Source organism: Sebastes fasciatus, chromosome 22 (assembly GCF_043250625.1).
Source record: "Sebastes fasciatus isolate fSebFas1 chromosome 22, fSebFas1.pri, whole genome shotgun sequence".
In the NCBI taxonomy this organism is placed as follows: Eukaryota; Metazoa; Chordata; class Actinopteri; order Perciformes; family Sebastidae; genus Sebastes; species Sebastes fasciatus.
The window spans coordinates 25,621,768-25,640,886 of NC_133816.1; the positions used below are offsets into that span (position 1 = coordinate 25,621,768).

Genomic DNA, 19,119 nt, shown 5'->3' on the forward strand with positions numbered 1-19,119 from the left:
GTGAGGTATTAGTACTTTTATAGTATGGTATTAGTATTGTTATAGTGTGGTATTAGTACTTTTCTAGTGTGGTAATAGTATTTTTCTAGTATGGTATTAGTATTTTTATAGTGTGGTATTAGTACTTTTATAGTGTGGTATTAGTACTTTTATAGTGTGGTATTAGTACTTTTATAGTGTGGTATTAGTACTTGTATTAGTACTTTTATAGTGTGGTATTAGTATTTTTATAGTGTGGTATTAGTATTGTTATAGTGTGGTATTAGTATTTTTATAGTGTGGTATTAGTATTTTTATAGTGTGGTATTAGTATTTTTATAGTGTGGTATTAGTACTTTTATAGTGTGGTATTAGTACTTTTATAGTGTGGTATTAGTACTTTTCTAGTGTGGTAATAGTACTTTTCTAGTGTGGTATTAGTATTGTTATAGTGTGGTATTAGTACTTTTATAGTGTGGTATTAGTATTGTTATAGTGTGGTATTAGTATTGTTATAGTGTGGTATTAGTACTTTTATAGTGTGGTATTAGTACTTTTATAGTATGGTATTAGTACTTTTATAGTGTGGTATTAGTACTTTCATAGTATGGTATTAGTACTTTTATAGTGTGGTATTAGTACTTTTATAGTGTGGTATTAGTACTTTTCTAGTGTGGTATTAGTACTTTTATAGTATGGTATTAGTACTTTTATAGTGTGGTATTAGTACTTTTATAGTGTGGTATTAGTACTTTTCTAGTGTGGTATTAGTACTTTTATAGTGTGGTATTAGTACTTTTATAGTGTGGTATTAGTACTTTTATAGTGTGGTATTAGTACTTTTCTAGTGTGGTATTAGTACTTTCATAGTGTGGTATTAGTACTTTTATAGTATGGTATTAGTACTTTCATAGTGTGGTATTAGTACTTTTATAGTATGGTATTAGTACTTTTATAGTATGGTATTAGTACTTTTCTAGTGTGGTATTAGTACTTTCATAGTGTGGTATTAGTACTTTTATAGTATGGTATTAGTACTTTTATAGTATGGTATTAGTACTTTTATAGTGTGGTATTAGTACTTTCATAGTGTGGTATTAGTACTTTTATAGTGTGGTATTAGTACTTTTATAGTGTGGTATTAGTACTTTTATAGTGTGGTATTAGTACTTTTATAGTATGGTATTAGTACTTTTATAGTGTGGTATTAGTACTTTTATAGTGTGGTATTAGTACTTTTATAGTGTGGTATTAGTACTTTTCTAGTGTGGTATTAGTAATTTCATAGTGTAGTATTAGTACTTTTACTGTAACAGAGTATTTTTCTAGTGTGGTATTAGTATTGTTATAGTGTGGTATTAGTATTGTTATAGTGTGGTATTAGTACTTTTATAGTATGGTATTAGTATTGTTATAGTGTGGTATTAGTATTGTTATAGTGTGGTATTAGTATTGTTATAGTATGGTATTAGTACTTTTATAGTATGGTATTAGTACTTTTATAGTGTGGTATTAGTATTGTTATAGTGTGGTATTAGTATTGTTATAGTGTGGTATTAGTATTGTTAGTGTGGTATTAGTATTGTTATAGTGTGGTATTAGTACTTTTATAGTGTGGTATTAGTACTTTTATAGTGTGGTATTAGTACTTTTATAGTGTAGTATTAGTACTTTCATAGTGTAGTATTAGTACTTTCATAGTGTAGTATTAGTACTTTTACTGTAACAGAGTATTTTTCTAGTGTGGTATTAGTATTGTTATAGTGTGGTATTAGTATTTTTATAGTGTAGTAATAGTACTTTTATAGTGTGGTATTAGTACTTTTACTGTAACAGAGTATTTTTCTAGTGTGGTATTAGTATTGTTATAGTGTAGTATTACTACTTTAGCTACAGTGAGTAATCTGAATACTTCATCAATATTCACATCTGCTCCAAAAAGACGTTTATTTTGTAAAGAAGAAAAGAGCTTCAGTGAAACCGGAAGTTCCTTGTGTGTCCGTTATGTGACAGCCCGCCATTACAGCCTCCAGCAGCAACAGCCGGTACCGGTACCGATACCGAGCCGCTGCTGCTGCTGCTGCTGCTGCGGAGAGAGACAGACAGAGATCACCGGAATCAGTCAACAGAATCACACTGATTCATCTCTCTATTCCGTCACTGATGACGACACAACACACAAACACACGTATTAACAGACAGAGGATCACAGGAAGACCCAAACACGGAGTACCGACGGAGTACCGACGGAGTACTGACACTGAAGAAAGAGGGATTAGGAATTCTCATGGCGGACGCACTGGCCTCTGATTGGCTCACGGTGACGGGCTGCGGGCCAATCAGAGGGCGCGCTGCTTCACCTAGCAACAAGAGGAACTTTTTCTGTTAGTTGTAACTGACGGTGTGAAACTGTTGGTTTGACGTCATTTTACAGCCGGTTGGTAACAATTTAACTCAGAGAGACTCCAACGATGGAGGAGACATCTCGTCTCAGAAGATCTCAAACCAAGTAGGTGGTTACAGCAGGGCCGACTCCAGCTCTTCTGGAGCCCAAAGGACAAGCTCGGTTTTGTCCAAAAAAAAGTCTGAAAAGTGTTTAAAAAAAAGTCAAATTATTTTTTCTTTTTTAAAATAAGTTACGAAAAAGTCAGAAAATTTCACAAAAAGTGTCAGAAAAAAGTCCCAAAATGTTTAAAAACAAGTAAAAAATAAGTCAGAAAAATGTCCCAAAAAAAATCGGAAAATTGTTTTTTTTAAAAAAGTCTAAAAAATGTCCAAAAAAGTCAGACAATTTCACAAAAAGTGTCAGAAAAAAAGTTAGAAAAATGTGGGAAAAAAATCAGAAAATTGTCTGAAAAAAAGTCCCAAAAGTCCAGCAAATGTTTGATACTGTTATGATCTGAAACTAGAAAACCGAATGAATCCATTGGTACCAACCATGTCATACTAGCTGGTCAAATAGGTTAACAGGTTAAATAACGCTCCAAACTTACACTAAATTTTGGCAAAGAAAGACTGGCTATTTTCAAAGGGATAAATGCAGTACCTGTGAGGGTTTCTGGACAATATTTGTCATGTTTTGTGTTTTTAATTGATTTACAATAATAAGTATATACCGATACATTTGCATAAAGCAACATATTTACCCACTCCCATGTTGATAAAAGTATTAAATACTTGAAAAAATCTCAATTTTAATCAATATTTATTTTAATCGATTGAAAGGCCTAATTTTAAGACAAAAATTAAGATTTTTATTTTCATAAATAACTGTATTTATTATAACATGAATAGAGAATTGGTCCCTGATATTGTTGGCTTAAAAGTGTTTCCTCCAGGTCATCCACTAGAGCGGTCCTGCCTATGTCGCCGACCTTCGGGCCGTCCACTAGAGCGGTCCTGCCTATGTCGCCGACCTCTGGGCCGTCCACTAGAGCGGTCCTGCCTATGTCGCCGACCTTCGGGCCGTCCACTAGAGCGGTCCTGCCTATGTCGCCGACCTCTGGGCCGTCCACTACAGCGGTCCTGCCTATGTCGCCGACCTGCGGGCCGTCCACTAGAGCGGTCTTGCCTATGTCGCCGACCTTCGGGCCGTCCACTACAGCGGTCCTGCCTATGTCGCCGACCTTCGGGCCGTCCACTACAGCGGTCCTGCCTATGTCGCCGACCTTCGGGCCGTCCACTACAGCGGTCCTGCCTATGTCGCCGACCTTCGGGCCGTCCACTACAGCGGTCCTGCCTATGTCGCCGACCTTCGGGCCGTCCACTAGAGCGGTCCTGCCTATGTCGCCGACCTCTGGGCCGTCCACTACAGCGGTCCTGCCTATGTCGCCGACCTGCGGGCCGTCCACTAGAGCGGTCTTGCCTATGTCGCCGACCTTCGGGCCGTCCACTACAGCGGTCTTGCCTATGTCGCCGACCTTCGGGCCGTCCACTACAGCGGTCCTGCCTATGTCGCCGACCTTTGGGCCGTCCACTACAGCGGTCCTGCCTATGTCGCCGACCTTCGGGCCGTCCACTAGAGCGGTCCTGCCTATGTCGCCGACCTGCGGGCCGTCCACTAGAGCGGTCTTGCCTATGTCGCCGACCTTCGGGCCGTCCACTACAGCGGTCTTGCCTATGTCGCCGACCTTCGGGCCGTCCACTACAGCGGTCCTGCCTATGTCGCCGACCTTTGGGCCGTCCACTACAGCGGTCCTGCCTATGTCGCCGACCTTCGGGCCGTCCACTAGAGCGGTCCTGCCTATGTCGCCGACCTCTGGGCCGTCCACTACAGCGGTCCTGCCTATGTCGCCGACCTGCGGGCCGTCCACTAGAGCGGTCTTGCCTATGTCGCCGACCTTCGGGCCGTCCACTAGAGCGGTCCTGCCTACGTCGCCGACCTCTGGGCCCATTAACTACAATGTAAAACCATCCGCCGCAACATTAAACGTTCCGAGAAAGTGCGCAGGGGGTGTGGTGACCTAGTCTAACACACGTCAATGGGCTGGGTCTCAGGAGGATACCATCAAAATACCGTACTGTGTACCTCAGTGAAATGACAGGAAGGTGTGAAGGTATGAAAAACCATGCATACCCCAAGCCTAGTTTGAGCTGTTAATGTTTCTTTGTCTTTGACAGGAATTGATCAGCAGCATTCTGAATAGCTGAATAGCTGTCTGACAAATATCTTTGACATCTCAACTTATCCGAAGTGTTAATTCCTGGGACTGGGTGTGTCGGCGTTTAGCCCCTGCAGCAGCTGTTTCATCAAGAACATTTGCCAGAGGCATGGTTGGGGCTGGGCTTCTTGGAGGCCCTCGCCATCATCTGGAAGTCACAAGTTCCTGCTGCGCTGCAACAGTTTCCCTGGTTCCACCGGCTGCCTTTCCTGACCTCGAGCCCCCAAGCCGTCCTTAAGATGGGTCCTGTCTCTATCGCTGACCTACAGACTGTCCACTACAGCTGTCCTGCCTACGTCCCTGACCTCAAAGGCAGTCCACCCGAGGTGCTCCACCCATCTGGTCATCTTCCGGCCTCCTGCCCGTCCTCCAGAGCGGCTTCGCCCATCTGGTAGGCCTCCTGTCCGTCCTTCAGAGCGGCTTCGCCCATCTGGTAGGCCTCCTGCCCGTCCTTCAGAGCGGCTTCACCCATCTGGTAGGCCTCCTGCCCGTCCTTCAGAGCGGCTTCGCCCATCTGGTAGGCCTCCTGCCCGTCCTTCAGAGCGGCTTCACCTGCCTGGTAGGCCTCCTGCCCATCCTCCAGAGCGGCTTCGCCCGTCTGGTAGGCCTCCTGCTAGTCCTCCAGAACGGCTTTGCCCGTCTTTGCCCGTCTGGTAGGCCTCCTCTCTCCTGCCCGTCCTCCAGAGCAGCTTCGCCCATCTGGTAGGCCTCCTGCCCGTCCTCTTTGTGTTTAAATTCCATTCTGACACACTGGACCGACCTGACAACTGGATTGATGTGTTTCTGTTTTTTTGTGTTTGACAGGACCTGAACGGCAGCATTCTGAGTGAGCTGCAGGTGTTCCTGCACCCCTGAGGAGAAAACAAATAAATATCTCGACTCATTAAGTGTCAGCGCTGGTTAATGGGCCTGGGTGTGTCCTTTAGCCCCTGAAGCAGTTTCTTCATCATGAACTTGTGCACCTCGCCTCTCCACCACATCCAGGTAAGATGGTTGCAAGAAAGATTCACAAGTTAGATATGAAACTAAAACTATCATATGAAACTAAAAAACCTGATGAATCCATCGGTACCAACCATGTCCTACTAGCTTTTCGGGAAGGAGGTTAAATAACGTCACAAACTTACGCTAAATTCTGAAGAGAAACCGTCATGGCCATTTTCAAAGGGGTCCCTTGAGCTCTGATATCAAGATATGTGAATGTGTAAGGGTTTTCGTCCAAAGAAATGTCCAGAAAAAAGTCAGAAAATCGTCTGAAAAGTGTCTGAAAAAAAGTCAGAAAAATGTCCAAAAAAGTCAGAAAAATGTTTTTAAAAGAGTTAAAAGAAAATGTAAAAAAATAAAGTCTGAAAATTGTCTGAAAAAAAGTCTCCAAAAAGTCCAGCAAATGTCTGAAAGGAAGGCAGAAGAAAAGTCTGGTACTGGTATCGTCTGAAACTATTAAACCGGATGAATCCATCGGTACCAACCATGTCAGACTAGCTTGTCAGGAAGGAGGTTAAATAACGCTCCAAACTTACGCTAAATGTTAGCGAGGAAAAACTGTCATGTCCATTTTCAAAGGGGTCCCTTGACCTCTGACGTGGTGTTATAACCAAAACCTTGATAACACCAAGCCTGATCTTAATGTACTCAGATGAAGTAGCAGTAGCAGACAGATGAATATATGGTAATATCTTCTCTCTAACTCTTTAGTAACGCTTCAACTTTTCTGGTTCTTGTTCTCTTTGATTTAAACGTCTTTGGCCTGTATATTTATTCACACATCATCCTTTGACCTGTTTCAGTGTGCCGTCGTCAGGAGGGGCAGGAGAAGAAGAACGAGAGGAGGGTTCACAACCGGTAGCACCACTGTTGACTCCACCTCCGCCCCACCCGTGACTTCACCTCTGCCCCACCACCCGTCCTGGGGCGTGAACAGCAGCGAGGAGGACGCACATAGAAAAGAGACGGTGAGAGAGCGACAGCTGCAGAATCACCACAGCAACCTACGTCGTCCGCATCGTCCATCACACCTCCAGAAGGTAAGACAACGTCCGTCTCTTCTTCTCTGCAAATCTCAGCTGATTTTCACCTTAAAATATTCAGTTTACTCTCAGCAGATGGTCTGGAACCAAAGACTAATCCATTAGTCCAGATTAGGGCTGTCAATTGATTACTTAATCATGATTAATCACACATTTATCTGGTCTAAATGTACCTTAAAGGGAGTTTTGTCAATTACTTATTAACATGGGAGTGGACAAATATGCTGCTTTATACAAATGTATGTATATATTTATTATTGTAAATCAATTAACAACACAAAACAATGACAGATGTTGTCCAGAAACCCTCACAGGTACTGCATTTAGCATAAAACAATATGCTCAAATCATAACATGGCAAACTGCAGCCCAAGAGGCAACAAAAATGTTCTACCAAAATTAGGGGTATGTCATCAGCATATTGGCGAATCAGAGATATAAATAGACACACAGATTCAGTATGAAGTACACTTACTGCATCAGCATATTGGCGAATCAGAGATATAAATAGACACACAGATTCAGTATGAAGTACACTTACTGCTAGTATATATAGGTACTATAACATGGTTGGTACCAATGGATTTATCAGGTTTACCAGTTATCTTCACTCTAGCTTTAAAACTGAGCCGCTACAACTTAAAAATCACAAGTTGCGTTAACGCGTTATTATCACGTTAACTTTGACAGCTGTAGTTGACTTTTCTTGGTTGAAAGAAAAACTGGTTGCATATTAATTTTCTGCTGATCAACTTATTCCAGCACACCTTTTAACAACGTGTTATTTTAATATTCCAACATCAGGGTTACCTCGAGCTCCCCGTCAGCTGACCGGCCTCCTCCGACATGCTGCGCTGCCTGTGTGCTCTCATCGGGCTGGCAGGTACGTAAACACTTCACTAGAACCAACGTAATGAAACCGCAGAACGATCTCAGCAACAACAAAGAGCAGAACGACGGCTCCTGAGATCTCTTTGTTTATACGTTTGAATGTCGTCCAACAGACTCTAGTTCTGACCTCTCGTACGTCTCCAGTGTCTTCAGGTGCTCCGGTAATTAATGGTTCTTCAGTGTTGAACATCAGCTCCATGCCCATCACCTATTATGGAAAGAAGTACGAGCAAGTCTATGTGAGTAGGATGAAGCCGGATGTGTGCAGACTGAGGGAATGTGTATGTATGTATATATATACAGTATATCAGTGTGTATATATATATATACATACAGTATAGAGCCAGGGTCAGCAACCTTTACTACCAAAAGAGCCATTTTAGGCACAAAAAAAAATCTGTCTTGAGCCACAAAACATTTGATCATTGTGATGAAGGTAACACAGTTTATAGTCTAAGTATATAGTATATAAGTCTAATGCAGTGAGGGCCAAAGAGACAATGTACTACGGAGTATTAGGACCACATTGAGGGATAAAACATCTGAGATTTACACAATAAAGTCAGAATATTATGAGAAAAAAAGTTGTAATATTACGAGAAAAAAAGTCGTAATAATACGAAAATAAAGTAATAACTTTACGAAAAAAAAGTCGTAATAATACGAAAATAAAGTAATAACTTTACGAGAAAAAAAGTCGTAATACTACGAAAATAAAGTAATAACTTTACGAGAAAAAAAGTCATAATAATACGAGAATAAAGTCATGACTTTACGGAAAAAGAGTCGAAATATTACGATAAATAAAATCCTAACTTTATGAGAAAAAAAGTTGTAATACGAGAATAAAGTAATCACTTTACAAGAAGAAAAGTCGTAATACTACGAAAATAAAATCATAACTTTACGGAAAAAAAAGTCGTAATAATACGAGAATAAAAAGTCGTAATATTACGAGAATAAAGTCATAACTTTACAGAAAAAAAGTCGAAATATTACGAGAATAAAATCATAACTTTACGAAAAAAAAGTCGTAATAATACGAAAATAAAGTAATAACTTTACGAGAAAAAAAGTCTTAATAATACGAGAATAAAGTCATAACTTTACGAGAAAAAAAGTCTTAATAATACGAGAATAAAGTCATAACTTTACGAGAAAAAAGTCGTAATATTACGAGAATAAAGTCATAACTTTACGGAAAAAAAGTCGAAATATTACGAGAATAAAATCATAACTTTATGAGAAAAAAAGTTTAAACTTTACGAGAAACAAAATCGTAATGATACGAAAATAAAGTCAAAACTTTATGAGAAAAAAAGTCGTAATATTACAAGAATAAAGTCATAACTTTACGAGAAAAAAAGAAAATAATACTTTATAATATTACGTCTTTCCACCCTCCCTGGCTATGTGTATGCTAGCGATTAGCATTAATGCTAGCAGTAGTGGCAGTAGCAGTAGTGCTAGCTTTGTTTATGCTAGAAATTAGCAGTAGTGCTAGCTATCTAATGCTAATCACTAGCATGCATGTAAACTCAAATTCAAAAATGAAAGTTTATACTGTATTTTTACAGCTCTTTGACCTGACCTCAATCACAACAACAGTCAGCATGCTAGCTAAATGAAAGCGTAACAGCTATCGTTAGCGGTGATATAGAAACGTCCGACCTGCGTTCTGTGACTGTAGCATGAGAGCATGGTGGAACGATCAGGCTAGCTAACTAGCCAGCTGCTGAATGAATGAAAGTTAATGCTTCATCCAAACACTCTTTCGCAGCGCAGATGTTCTGACTGGTTACTGTTGTTGTTTTGCTTGTTGTGTCTCTCTGATTTTGAACAGGTGAGCTTTACGAACGACCACACGACGTTCTGTTTCGACGGCTATTACGACCCTCCAACCAGACAGGACTGCCTCGTGGCGGCTCCGGCAGCCGTGACGCTTTTTGCTTATGAATTTATTCAAGCTAATCCTACTTCTACCGTACTTCAAGCTATACCCAGCATTACGTCTGCGTTTGTCGGCAAGGTGGTTATCAGCGTGAAGCTCGACACATTTGTGAGTATTGTTCAGTGGTGTTTCTGCTCCGTTTCACCCGTGTGGGTCAAATAAATAGTGAAAGTGTATCAGGGTTTAGAATGATGGTCATCCTCATGCTTGATTTGTTACACAGATTTGGTGCTAAATTTAACCATTTGTTACCACTGGAGATTTGATCAAATGATCAATAATCCTCCAAAATACCACATTAAGACACCAAGACCTTGAGGAACACCATAGAAAAAACCATGCTGTGATTTGGGATGAAAAACTTTCTGCAACATTTTTTGGCGATTAGATGGCGAGCACTTCTGTTGTGTAAGCCGCTCCGAAACCCCCCTATTGTCAATATTTTCAGACTGTTCTTCTGCCTTTCTTACGCCTTTGCTCTGACATTTTTTCGGACATTTTTCAATCTTTTTTTGAGACGTTCGAACATTTTTCATCCTTTTTCTGGACATTTTTTCTGAAATTTTTCTGACTTTTTTTTTTTTAGAAAGTTTTTTAGTCTTTTTTTCAGACATTTTTCTGCCCATTGCTGTACATTTTTCTGGACATTTTTCAGACTTTTTTCAGTCTTTTTTTCTGACATTTTTTTGAAAATGTTTTCTGACATTTTTCAGACTTTTTCTGACATTTTCAGACATTATTCGGACGTACATCCTCCTCTGAATGCTCTAGGTCTATAGTTTGTCGCTGTAAAGTTTCATGAGACTGTCATTATCTCAGCTTTACAGTGATACCCAATTTATGGAATTCAAGACTGTTTTGGGACCCCAGTATGCAGAAATATTCAAACATACCATTTTAGAATATGGAGACAATAACACATTTATACTGCATGTGATTATCATAAAGTGGGCATGTCTGTAAAGGGGAGACTCGTGCAGGAAACTTTAATCTCCTCTGTTGACTCTTTACAGCATAGATTTGAATTCCTTAACTGCGGGACAGAAGCAGGTCTGTTTTTGGACGGGCCGGTTGGATTGGTGAGTACATATGCAGTATATATATATATATATACATATATATATATGTGTGTCTGTGAGTAAATTAAGTATGAGACATGTTGAAGCTCCTAGTGGTGGTAACAAGAAACACTCCATAACGGCACATGTAACCATAGATATAAAACAGCCAACAACCACCGAGTTGTTGGCACCAGGTACCAGGTACCAGATGTTGTATCATGTATCTGTTGTCCCTTGTTTGTTTGTAACGTGAACTATTTTAATTGCCCGTGTCTGTTTTTTGACGAGCTTTATTTGATCATTTTTGTGACGCTGTAGTGGCGCGCTATCTTGGACAGCTCCCTCGAAAAATTGATTTTTATCTCAAGTGACTTCCTGGTTAAATAAAGGTCAAATAAATCAATAAATTCCATAGAGTTGAGTGTGAGTTTTTACCTGAACATGCGGTAGTAACACTGGCTGCGTTTGTTTCTGTCTAATAGGTGGATCTTCTCGTCAACGGTATCACAGTCGATACGTTGAAGGTTAATTCTACTGAAGGTGCAGTATTTGACATCAGCGGATGCAGACACTCAGGTTGGCTCAACAAATCTACTTTTTGGGGCTTTAAAAACATAATTGTAGTATTTTAATTATGGCTGTCTATATTTAACCGTGATTAATCTTAAATTAATCACACATTTTTTTATCTGTTCTAAATGTACCTTAAAGGGAGATTAGTCCAGTATTTAATACTCTTATTAACATGGGAGTGGACAAATATGCTGCTTTATGTAAATGTATGTATATATTTATTATTGTAAATCAAGTAACAACACAAAACAATGACAGATCTTGTCCAGAAACTCGTGGGTACCCATAGAACCCATTTACATTCACGTCTCAGATGATACCAGTACCGGATTTTTCTTCTGCCTTTCTTTCTTTCTTGCTGAACTTTTTTGTGACTTTTATCTGACTTTTTTTTCGAACACTATTCGGACAATTTTCAGACTTTTTTTCAGATATTTTTCGAACTTTTAAAAAAATATATTTTTCTGGCTTTTTTTGGACCTTTTTATTGGACTTTTTTTGGGATAAAAACCCTCACACATTCACATATCTAGAGGTCAGAGCTCAAGGGACCCCTTTGAAAATGGCTATGACAGTTTCTCCTCTCCAAAATGTAGCTTAACGTTTTGACGTTATTTAACCTCCTTCTCGACAAGCTAGTATGACATGGTTGGCACCAATGGATTCATCGGGTTTTCTAGTCAACAAGCTAGTATACAGGTCATTGAGTAAGTTAGCGAGAGCATCCTCACATTAACACTCCCTTTTTTGTTTATTTTTTCTGCCAAAATGAGGTGTATGTCATCAGCATATTGGCGAATCAGAGATATAAATAGACACACAGATTCAATATGAAGTACACTTACTGCTAGTATATATAGGTACTATAACATGGTTTGTAATGTGTTAAAGAAATTAGTGGCGTTAAAACGAGTTTGCGTTAATGCGTTATTATCGAGTTAACTTTGACAGCCCCGATTTTAATACTGCAGTTTTATTGTTTTTGCATACAGTTTGTAAAGTGAACTGTGACTTTTTAACCGGATGTTTTAACCTTCCTCCACTTCTCAGGTTTTGTGTATAAACGTGGTCAAGTGTTCGCCGACAGAGACTCCTGCTCATTCTGTAATGACTCTGCAGTCGTCGTCATCACCAGAAAATGTGGCGACATGGAGCGTTGTCAAGGCAACGGCATGTAAATATGTGTGCTTCATATTTAGAAAGAGAGAGAGCTGTGATGATTTGTGAGGAAACAGTGATTTGGTTTGAGGGAAGAGACCGTCACGGGTCAACATTGGCGTCATGAGTCAGAGCTGTTCCGGGCTAATAGACTCTGTAATGTGCTCACTGCATTACACTGGTCATGCTGGTGATACTGGTGACACTGGTGATACTGGTGATACTGGTGATACTGGAAAAGTCCCATAACAACAGTAATACTGACGCTGTCTGTTTGTTGTCTCCGTCCCTCTCCACCTCCATCAGCTGCATGTTGGACACCTCCTGCACCGTGACCGGCCCCAACATCATCGACGTTAACAACAACGTTCACATCGTCAAGGATCGCTGTGCGTACTCTCTGCTGTCCACTCCGTCAGTCCCAGGCTTCCACGTGCTGGCGAACTTCCGGGAACGCCGTCGTAAAGACGTGAGCTTTCTGGACAGCGTGACGCTGCGACTGGGCGGGTCGGGTGTCGACATCCACCTGGAACAAGGCGGGAGAGTTCGGGTAAGCTGCCCTCCTCCGGCCTCCGTCATGTGTCGTCTTTGTCCTCAAGTTTGTGACGTCTCTCTCTCTCTTGCTGTGACGCAGCTGGACGACACGGTGCTGAGCCTCGACAGCTTGGCTCAGACGTTTCATGGCGTGGAGCTCTCCAAGGACCCGACTGGAGTCACCGCCACGAGGTCGGTCTCCAACCACACCATTTCTGTCTTCTTTGACGGCAACACCGCACAGATCATCTTCAAAGGTACCGATGATATTTCCAGAAGTGATCGCGCCGAGCGAATGTGTGAATGTTGATGCTGATCTGACTCACATTGTGTCCTGAACCCGTCCAGGAGACGGCGCTGCAGTTGTTGCGTCTCTTGATGGTTTGTGTGGAAACTCCGGGATGTCTTTGAGTGACGCGTTGCTCGAGGAAAGCGCCAGCGGGTAAGACTTCACCGTCCTACTAACCCACGCTGATAGAAACTGGTGAGACGTTTCTTTGTGTTTCTATGAAGAAGTCCTGACCTTGTGTTGTGTGTCGCCCCCCAGCTGTGCGGTGCTGCACAGTGGTGCCGCTGACAGCACCATCAACTGCAGCATGGCGACTGAATGGTGAGCAGATGAAACTCTATAAATACTTATAGCTAGCTAATTAGCTAGCTAACTGTAAAAGGGTCTATAGAACGTAACACTGACAGGACTTCATCCTTCTGTCTCCCATTGTCATATCTGTGGAACAGCTGTAACCTCCTGAAGGAGGTGCCCTTCACCGTCTGTCACAACCTCATCGGCCCAGAGCCTTACATCAAAACCTGCATTGAAACGTTGTGCAGATATCCGGCGGTGGACGCTCTCAACTGTCAGTTCCTGGAGGCGTACGCCGGAGCCTGCAGCCTGAACAGCAGCACGTACCGCACAGACGCCCTGGAGGGCTGGAGGTCGCAGGCCGGCTGCTGTAAGACTTCACTCAAACTTTATCAGCACCATAAAACACGCCGTCCAACAGAAACAGCATTTAAATCCATGTGTCTCTCTCTCAGCGCCGCCTCAGGCCTTCTGTCAGGACAGGATCTGCGGTGGTCACGAGTTCTGTGCGGAGAAGACAGACGGTGGTGAAATCGGCTGCTTCTGTCGCGCCATTTTCGCCTCCCCGTATACTTCGGCAGGCACTTTGGGTACGTGACACCACAAGGGTCACATGACCGGTCTAAATGTGCGTCTCCTCTGTAACTCACTCAGTGTTTCCCCTCGTCTGTGCTGCTGGATATTCAGGTGACCCGACGGTCTGCGGGCCGAACTCTGCTTCGGTTTCTCTGCTCGGTTGTCTCCTGGAGGAAGAAGGCATCGACTACTCGTCCTTACGCCTCAAAGATCAGACCTGCACGGGTCACATGGACAAGCTGACCGGCAAGGTGACCTTCAGGTTCGACAGCAGCAACAGCTGCGGGACGGAGGTCACGGTGGGTTCACTCTTTACTCTCTGAAGCTGTACCATTTTAGAAATGTTGTTGTGTACTTCCTGCTCCTGCTGTACAAGTTGATCGTTTGCGATGTAAAGCCAAAGCTCGCGATTTATGGGCTCACACGGCCGTCAGCTCCTGCGGCCCACCGCGCGGCAGACAACGCCCGACGAAACTGAAACTCTTCAGCTCTGACCTCCTGGGTTTCTAGTAACGTTGGTCATCTCATTACGAAGCTTATTGTCGCCAAACAAATGTCAGTAAGTCAGTAAGTAAGAAAGCAAGTAAGTCAGTAAGTCAGTAAGTCAGTAAGCCAGTAAGTAAGAAAGCAAGTAAGTCAGTAAGTCAGTAAGTCAGTAAGCCAGTAAGTAAGAAAGCAAGTAAGTCAGTAAGCAAGTAAGTCAGTAAGCCAGTAAGTAAGAAAGCAAGTAAATCAGTAAGCAAGTAAGTCAGTAAGTCAGTAAGTCAGTAAGCCAGTAAGTAAGAAAGCAAGTAAGTCAGTAAGCCAGTAAGTAAGAAAGCAAGTAAATCAGTAAGCAAGTAAGTCAGTAAGTCAGTAAGTAAGAAAGCAAGTAAGTCAGTAAGCAAGTAAGTCAGTAAGCAAGTAAGTCAGTAAGCCAGTAAGTAAGAAAGCAAGTAAATCAGTAAGCAAGTAAGTCAGTAAGTCAGTAAGTAAGAAAGTAAGAAAGCAAGTAAGTCGGTAAGTCAGTAAGTCAGTAAGTCAGTAAGTAAGAAAGTAAGAAAGCAAGTAAGTCGGTAAGTCAGTAAGTCAGTAAGTCATCTCATCACGGAGCTTATTGTCGCCAAACAAATGTCAGTAAGTCAGTAAGTAAGAAAGCAAGTAAGTCGGTAAGTCGGTAAGTCAGTAAGTCAGTAAGTCAGTAAGCAAGTAAGCCGGTAAGTCGGTGAGTCAGTAAGTCAGTAAGTCAGTAAGGAAGAAAGCAAGTAAGTCAGTAAGTCAGTACGTCAGTAAGTAAGAAAGCAAGTAAGTCGGTAAGTCGGTAAGTCGGTAAGTCAGTGAGTTAGAAAGCAAGTAAGTCAGTAAGTCGGTAAGTCAGTAAGTCAGTAAGTAAGAAAGCAAGAAAGCAAGTAAGTCAGTAAGTCAGTATGTCAGTAAGTAAGAAAGCAAGTAAGTCAGTAAGTCAGTACGTCAGTAAGTAAGAAAGCAAGTAAGTTAGTAAGTCGGTAAGTCGGTAAGTCAGTAAGTCAGTACGTCAGTAAGTAAGAAAGCAAGTAAGTCAGTAAGTCGGTAAGCAAGTAAGCTGGTAAGTCGGTGAGTCAGTAAGTCAGTAAGTCAGTAAGGAAGAAAGCAAGTAAGTCAGTAAGTCAGTACGTCAGTAAGTAAGAAAGCAAGTAAGTCGGTAAGTCGGTAAGTCGGTAGGTCGGTAAGTCAGTAAGTCAGTGAGTTAGAAAGCAAGTAAGTCAGTAAGTCGGTAAGTCAGTAAGTCGGTAAGTCGGTAGGTCGGTAAGTTGGTAAGTCTGTAAGCAAGTAAGCAAGTAAGTCAGTAAGTCAGTAAGTCAGTGAGTTAGAAAGCAAGTAAGTCAGTAAGTCGGTAAGTCGGTAAGTCGGTAAGTCAGTAAGTCAGTAAGTCAGTGAGTTAGAAAGCAAGTAAGTCAGTTAGTCAGTAAGTCGGTAAGTCGGTAAGTCGGTAAGTCGGTAAGTCAGTAAGTCAGTGAGTTAGAAAGGAAGTAAGTCAGTAAGTCGGTAAGTCGGTAAGTCGGTAAGTCGGTAAGTCAGTAAGTCAGTAAGTCAGTAAGTCATCTCATCACGGAGCTTATTGTCTCCTAACACATGTCACATTTGAAGGCTGAGGTGTCGTGGTGATGATCATCTGACTCCCTGGCCAACAACAGCCAAATCATCTACAAGAACACCATCGCGACCCAGAACAGCTCCTCTGACGTCATCATTAGCCGAGAGCAGGTTTACATCGACTTCTCCTGCGTCTACACTCAGCCGGAGATCAAGTCCGAGGCCTTCACGGTCCTGGACAGGTGAGAGGCGGCGGTTGACTCTGTGTTGTGAAGCTTGTCGTCGGGAGAGTTTCTGAAGAGTGTTCTTTGTCTGCAGCTCTTTGATCCAGCACGTCATGTCTGGATCTTGGAATTACACTCTGTCCATGAAGGCCTACACCGACGCCGGCCGCACACGAGCCGTGCGGCTCGGCACCCACGTCAAGCTGGACCAGAAGATCTGGGTGGAGCTGAAGACCGACGGGCTGGAGGGCAGCTTGGTCGCCGTGGTGACCGACTCCTGCTGGGCGACCAGCGAGGCATCGCCCGGCGCGAACCCGAGATACGACCTGATCACGAACGGGTGAGAATCAATCGGAAGATTCGTCGTTGAAAACAAAATGTGGTCTGATGTTTTGTCTTCCTGTTTGCGAGCAGCTGTGGGAACCCCAACGACAAGACGCTGAAGGTGGAGGGGAACGGGCTGGGAACGTCCAACCACTTCTCCTTCAACATGTTCCGGTTCTCAAGGACCTCCGGTGACGTCTACCTGCACTGCAAAGTCAAGCTGTGTCCCAAACTGAACCAAGACTGCAGCCCGGTACGCCTCCAGAACACTCACACTGCACGTCACTGGAAACCAGTTTAGCCATCAGTCGGAAACGTAACGCCTAAAGTCAATACAGTATTACAGATATGTCCGGTTCATTCCAGTATTAAACATGTAGAAGGTGAAATGTTTTGCTCTCAGCAGCAAAGGATCTTTAAAAGCCTGGCCTTCATCTCTCTTTGTGATTATCCTGCAGAGCTGTAGCGGAGGAGTTCGAGGACGCAGATCTTCCAGGCCCAAATATGAAGACGAAGCCACAGCCTTCATCACCATGGCCTGGACTAATTAGGTAAGACACAACTCGAAGTACACGCCAAATACCTTTCATTTATATTAATCAATATGGGTGCTTTGCAGTTGTAGCGTCAGCCCGTTTGACCACGGACATGAGAGTGACTGCCGGCTCGACCGCACGTTATCGCAATACGATAATGTTTCCTGCTAACTTTTTCTGACTTTTTTTTCGCCTTTCTTCAGACTTTTAATCAGACATATATCGCCTTTTGTTTGAACATATTTCGGCCTTTTTTGGGGACATTTTTTGGGCCATATTTTGCCATACTTTGGCATTTCTTCGGCCTTTTTTCAGACATATTTCAGAATCTTTTTCGGCCTTTTTTCAGCCTTTGTTCTGACCTTTTTTCGGATATTTTGCAGATATTTTTCCGCCTTTTTTCTGGAAATGTTTCAGGCATTTTTCTGACTTTTTTGGCCATTGTTCGGGCCATATTTAGGACATACTTTGGTATTTCTTTCTGACATGTTTCAGCCTTATTTTTGCACATATTTTGGCCTTTTTTAGAAGTTAGCATGCAGCTTTAGCTCTGCTCTGTGTAGCTCTGCTCTGTGTAGCTCTGCTTTTCCTGTCAATGTGTGAAACCCAAAGTGTTTCCATCCTTTACTGGATGTGTAGTGTTTACCACGCTGGATTTAACATGGGAGGGTGCAGGTCGTATCCACGACGACCCTCCAACATTTTATACTTTCTGAGGTTTGTTTTGGTTGACGGATACGGAACGGATATGACGTCACGTTGCTCAGACTACCACAATGAAAGTGGTAACTTCCTTCTACCTCCACATAGACTCAGATGAAGCAGATATATCCATTCTGACATTAAAAATGTAAAAATCATAAAAATACTATTGAATATAAATGATTCTGGTCATCATTTAGTATGATGTCATTATATAGACGGAATTTCTCTCAGCATCCCCCAAATCTGACCGTCCAGCGTCCCTGATTCAACGCCTGACCTGAGCCAAGTCAGGCAGGTAGGTGGCGCTCTCTAGTGGTGGAAATATGTCACTGCTTTCAGATCAGTTGAAGAAGGATTAAAAAGAAAGTAAGAAGGAGAAGAAACACGGGAGAATGAAGGGCGGTCTCACTCCGGACGCAGACAATCAATCACACTTTGGTCTGGTTGTCTTCTCAGGTTGTTTCCATGGCGACCTGATTCCTTGGCTTGAGCTCGGTCGTGATCCAGAACCTCGTCTGGGAGAGTCCTTCAGATCTGGATCAAGTGGTCTCACACTGCTGGCTTCCAACATCTATAAAACATACGTGGTGAAGGGAAGTTATTGATTCTGTTCTATGCAATGAGCAATAATAAGTGACACTTAAATCTGTGGAGGACACCACAGTATAACTTTAAACGACCTCTATATTTGACCTTTTGGTTCTCTCTGGATGCCTGTAACATGACGTATTAATTATGTATTAATCTAAACTGGATCCTGCTCTCACTGTGTTTTCTAATACAAGCTGCAGCTCAGATATCTCATGATGTCATGATATGAGTTGAGCTGTTTCATGTTTCTTAACAGCAAAGAGATGAATTAAAATGTATGTGAGATAATCAAAACTATGAGTTTGGTTCATTTTATTTCTTCATCAACGAGCTGTTTGGTTTGATGCCTCTGTAGCATCGCCCACTCCGACCAAGCAGACTAATGCACCTAATCTAGATAAAACATTATTCACTGAACACTGTCTCACTACTTACAGGTACATAACGACAACCTGCTAAACATCAGCATGTTAGCAGCATGGTTATGAGACTCTTAGTGCTGTCATGTTAACACACACAATGAAGTCTAATTCCTAATAAGCCTATCAATGTGTGTGTGTGTGTGTGTTATTAGGGTTACACTGCTGACTCAGGAGGATCAGATGTTGTTAATCTGCCCCGCCTCACTTTTCATCACCTCCTCCCTCTCAGTAATATCTGTCCTCCCTCCTCACGTTTACTCCTCCGTCACTA

At 42.3% G+C, this 19,119-nt stretch overlaps 1 protein-coding gene across 3 annotated transcripts; it reads left to right on the forward strand.

Moving 5' to 3' along the window:
* Window positions 1-1,989: 1,989 nt before the first annotated feature.
* Window positions 1,990-18,720, forward strand: LOC141760657 (uncharacterized). Of its 3 annotated transcripts, XM_074623677.1 has the most exons (22): window positions 1,990-2,488; window positions 4,600-5,342; window positions 5,445-5,624; window positions 6,428-6,664; window positions 7,472-7,550; window positions 7,703-7,797; window positions 9,402-9,617; window positions 10,523-10,588; window positions 11,053-11,146; window positions 12,194-12,317; window positions 12,608-12,851; window positions 12,936-13,092; window positions 13,184-13,277; window positions 13,383-13,445; window positions 13,574-13,788; window positions 13,874-14,008; window positions 14,106-14,292; window positions 16,136-16,288; window positions 16,365-16,610; window positions 16,685-16,847; window positions 17,053-17,145; window positions 18,292-18,720. In XM_074623677.1, exons 5-21 carry the CDS (start codon window positions 7,514-7,516, stop codon window positions 17,143-17,145), a joined length of 2,382 nt encoding a protein of 793 aa, XP_074479778.1. In that variant the 5' UTR covers window positions 1,990-2,488; window positions 4,600-5,342; window positions 5,445-5,624; window positions 6,428-6,664; window positions 7,472-7,513; the 3' UTR covers window positions 18,292-18,720. The 3 variants fall into 3 exon arrangements, with proteins under 3 accessions (XP_074479778.1, XP_074479779.1, XP_074479780.1); XM_074623678.1 differs by lacking the exons at window positions 4,600-5,342; window positions 5,445-5,624; XM_074623679.1 differs by lacking the exons at window positions 1,990-2,488; window positions 4,600-5,342; window positions 5,445-5,624 and adding an exon at window positions 5,740-6,309.
* Window positions 18,721-19,119: the final 399 nt, after the last annotated feature.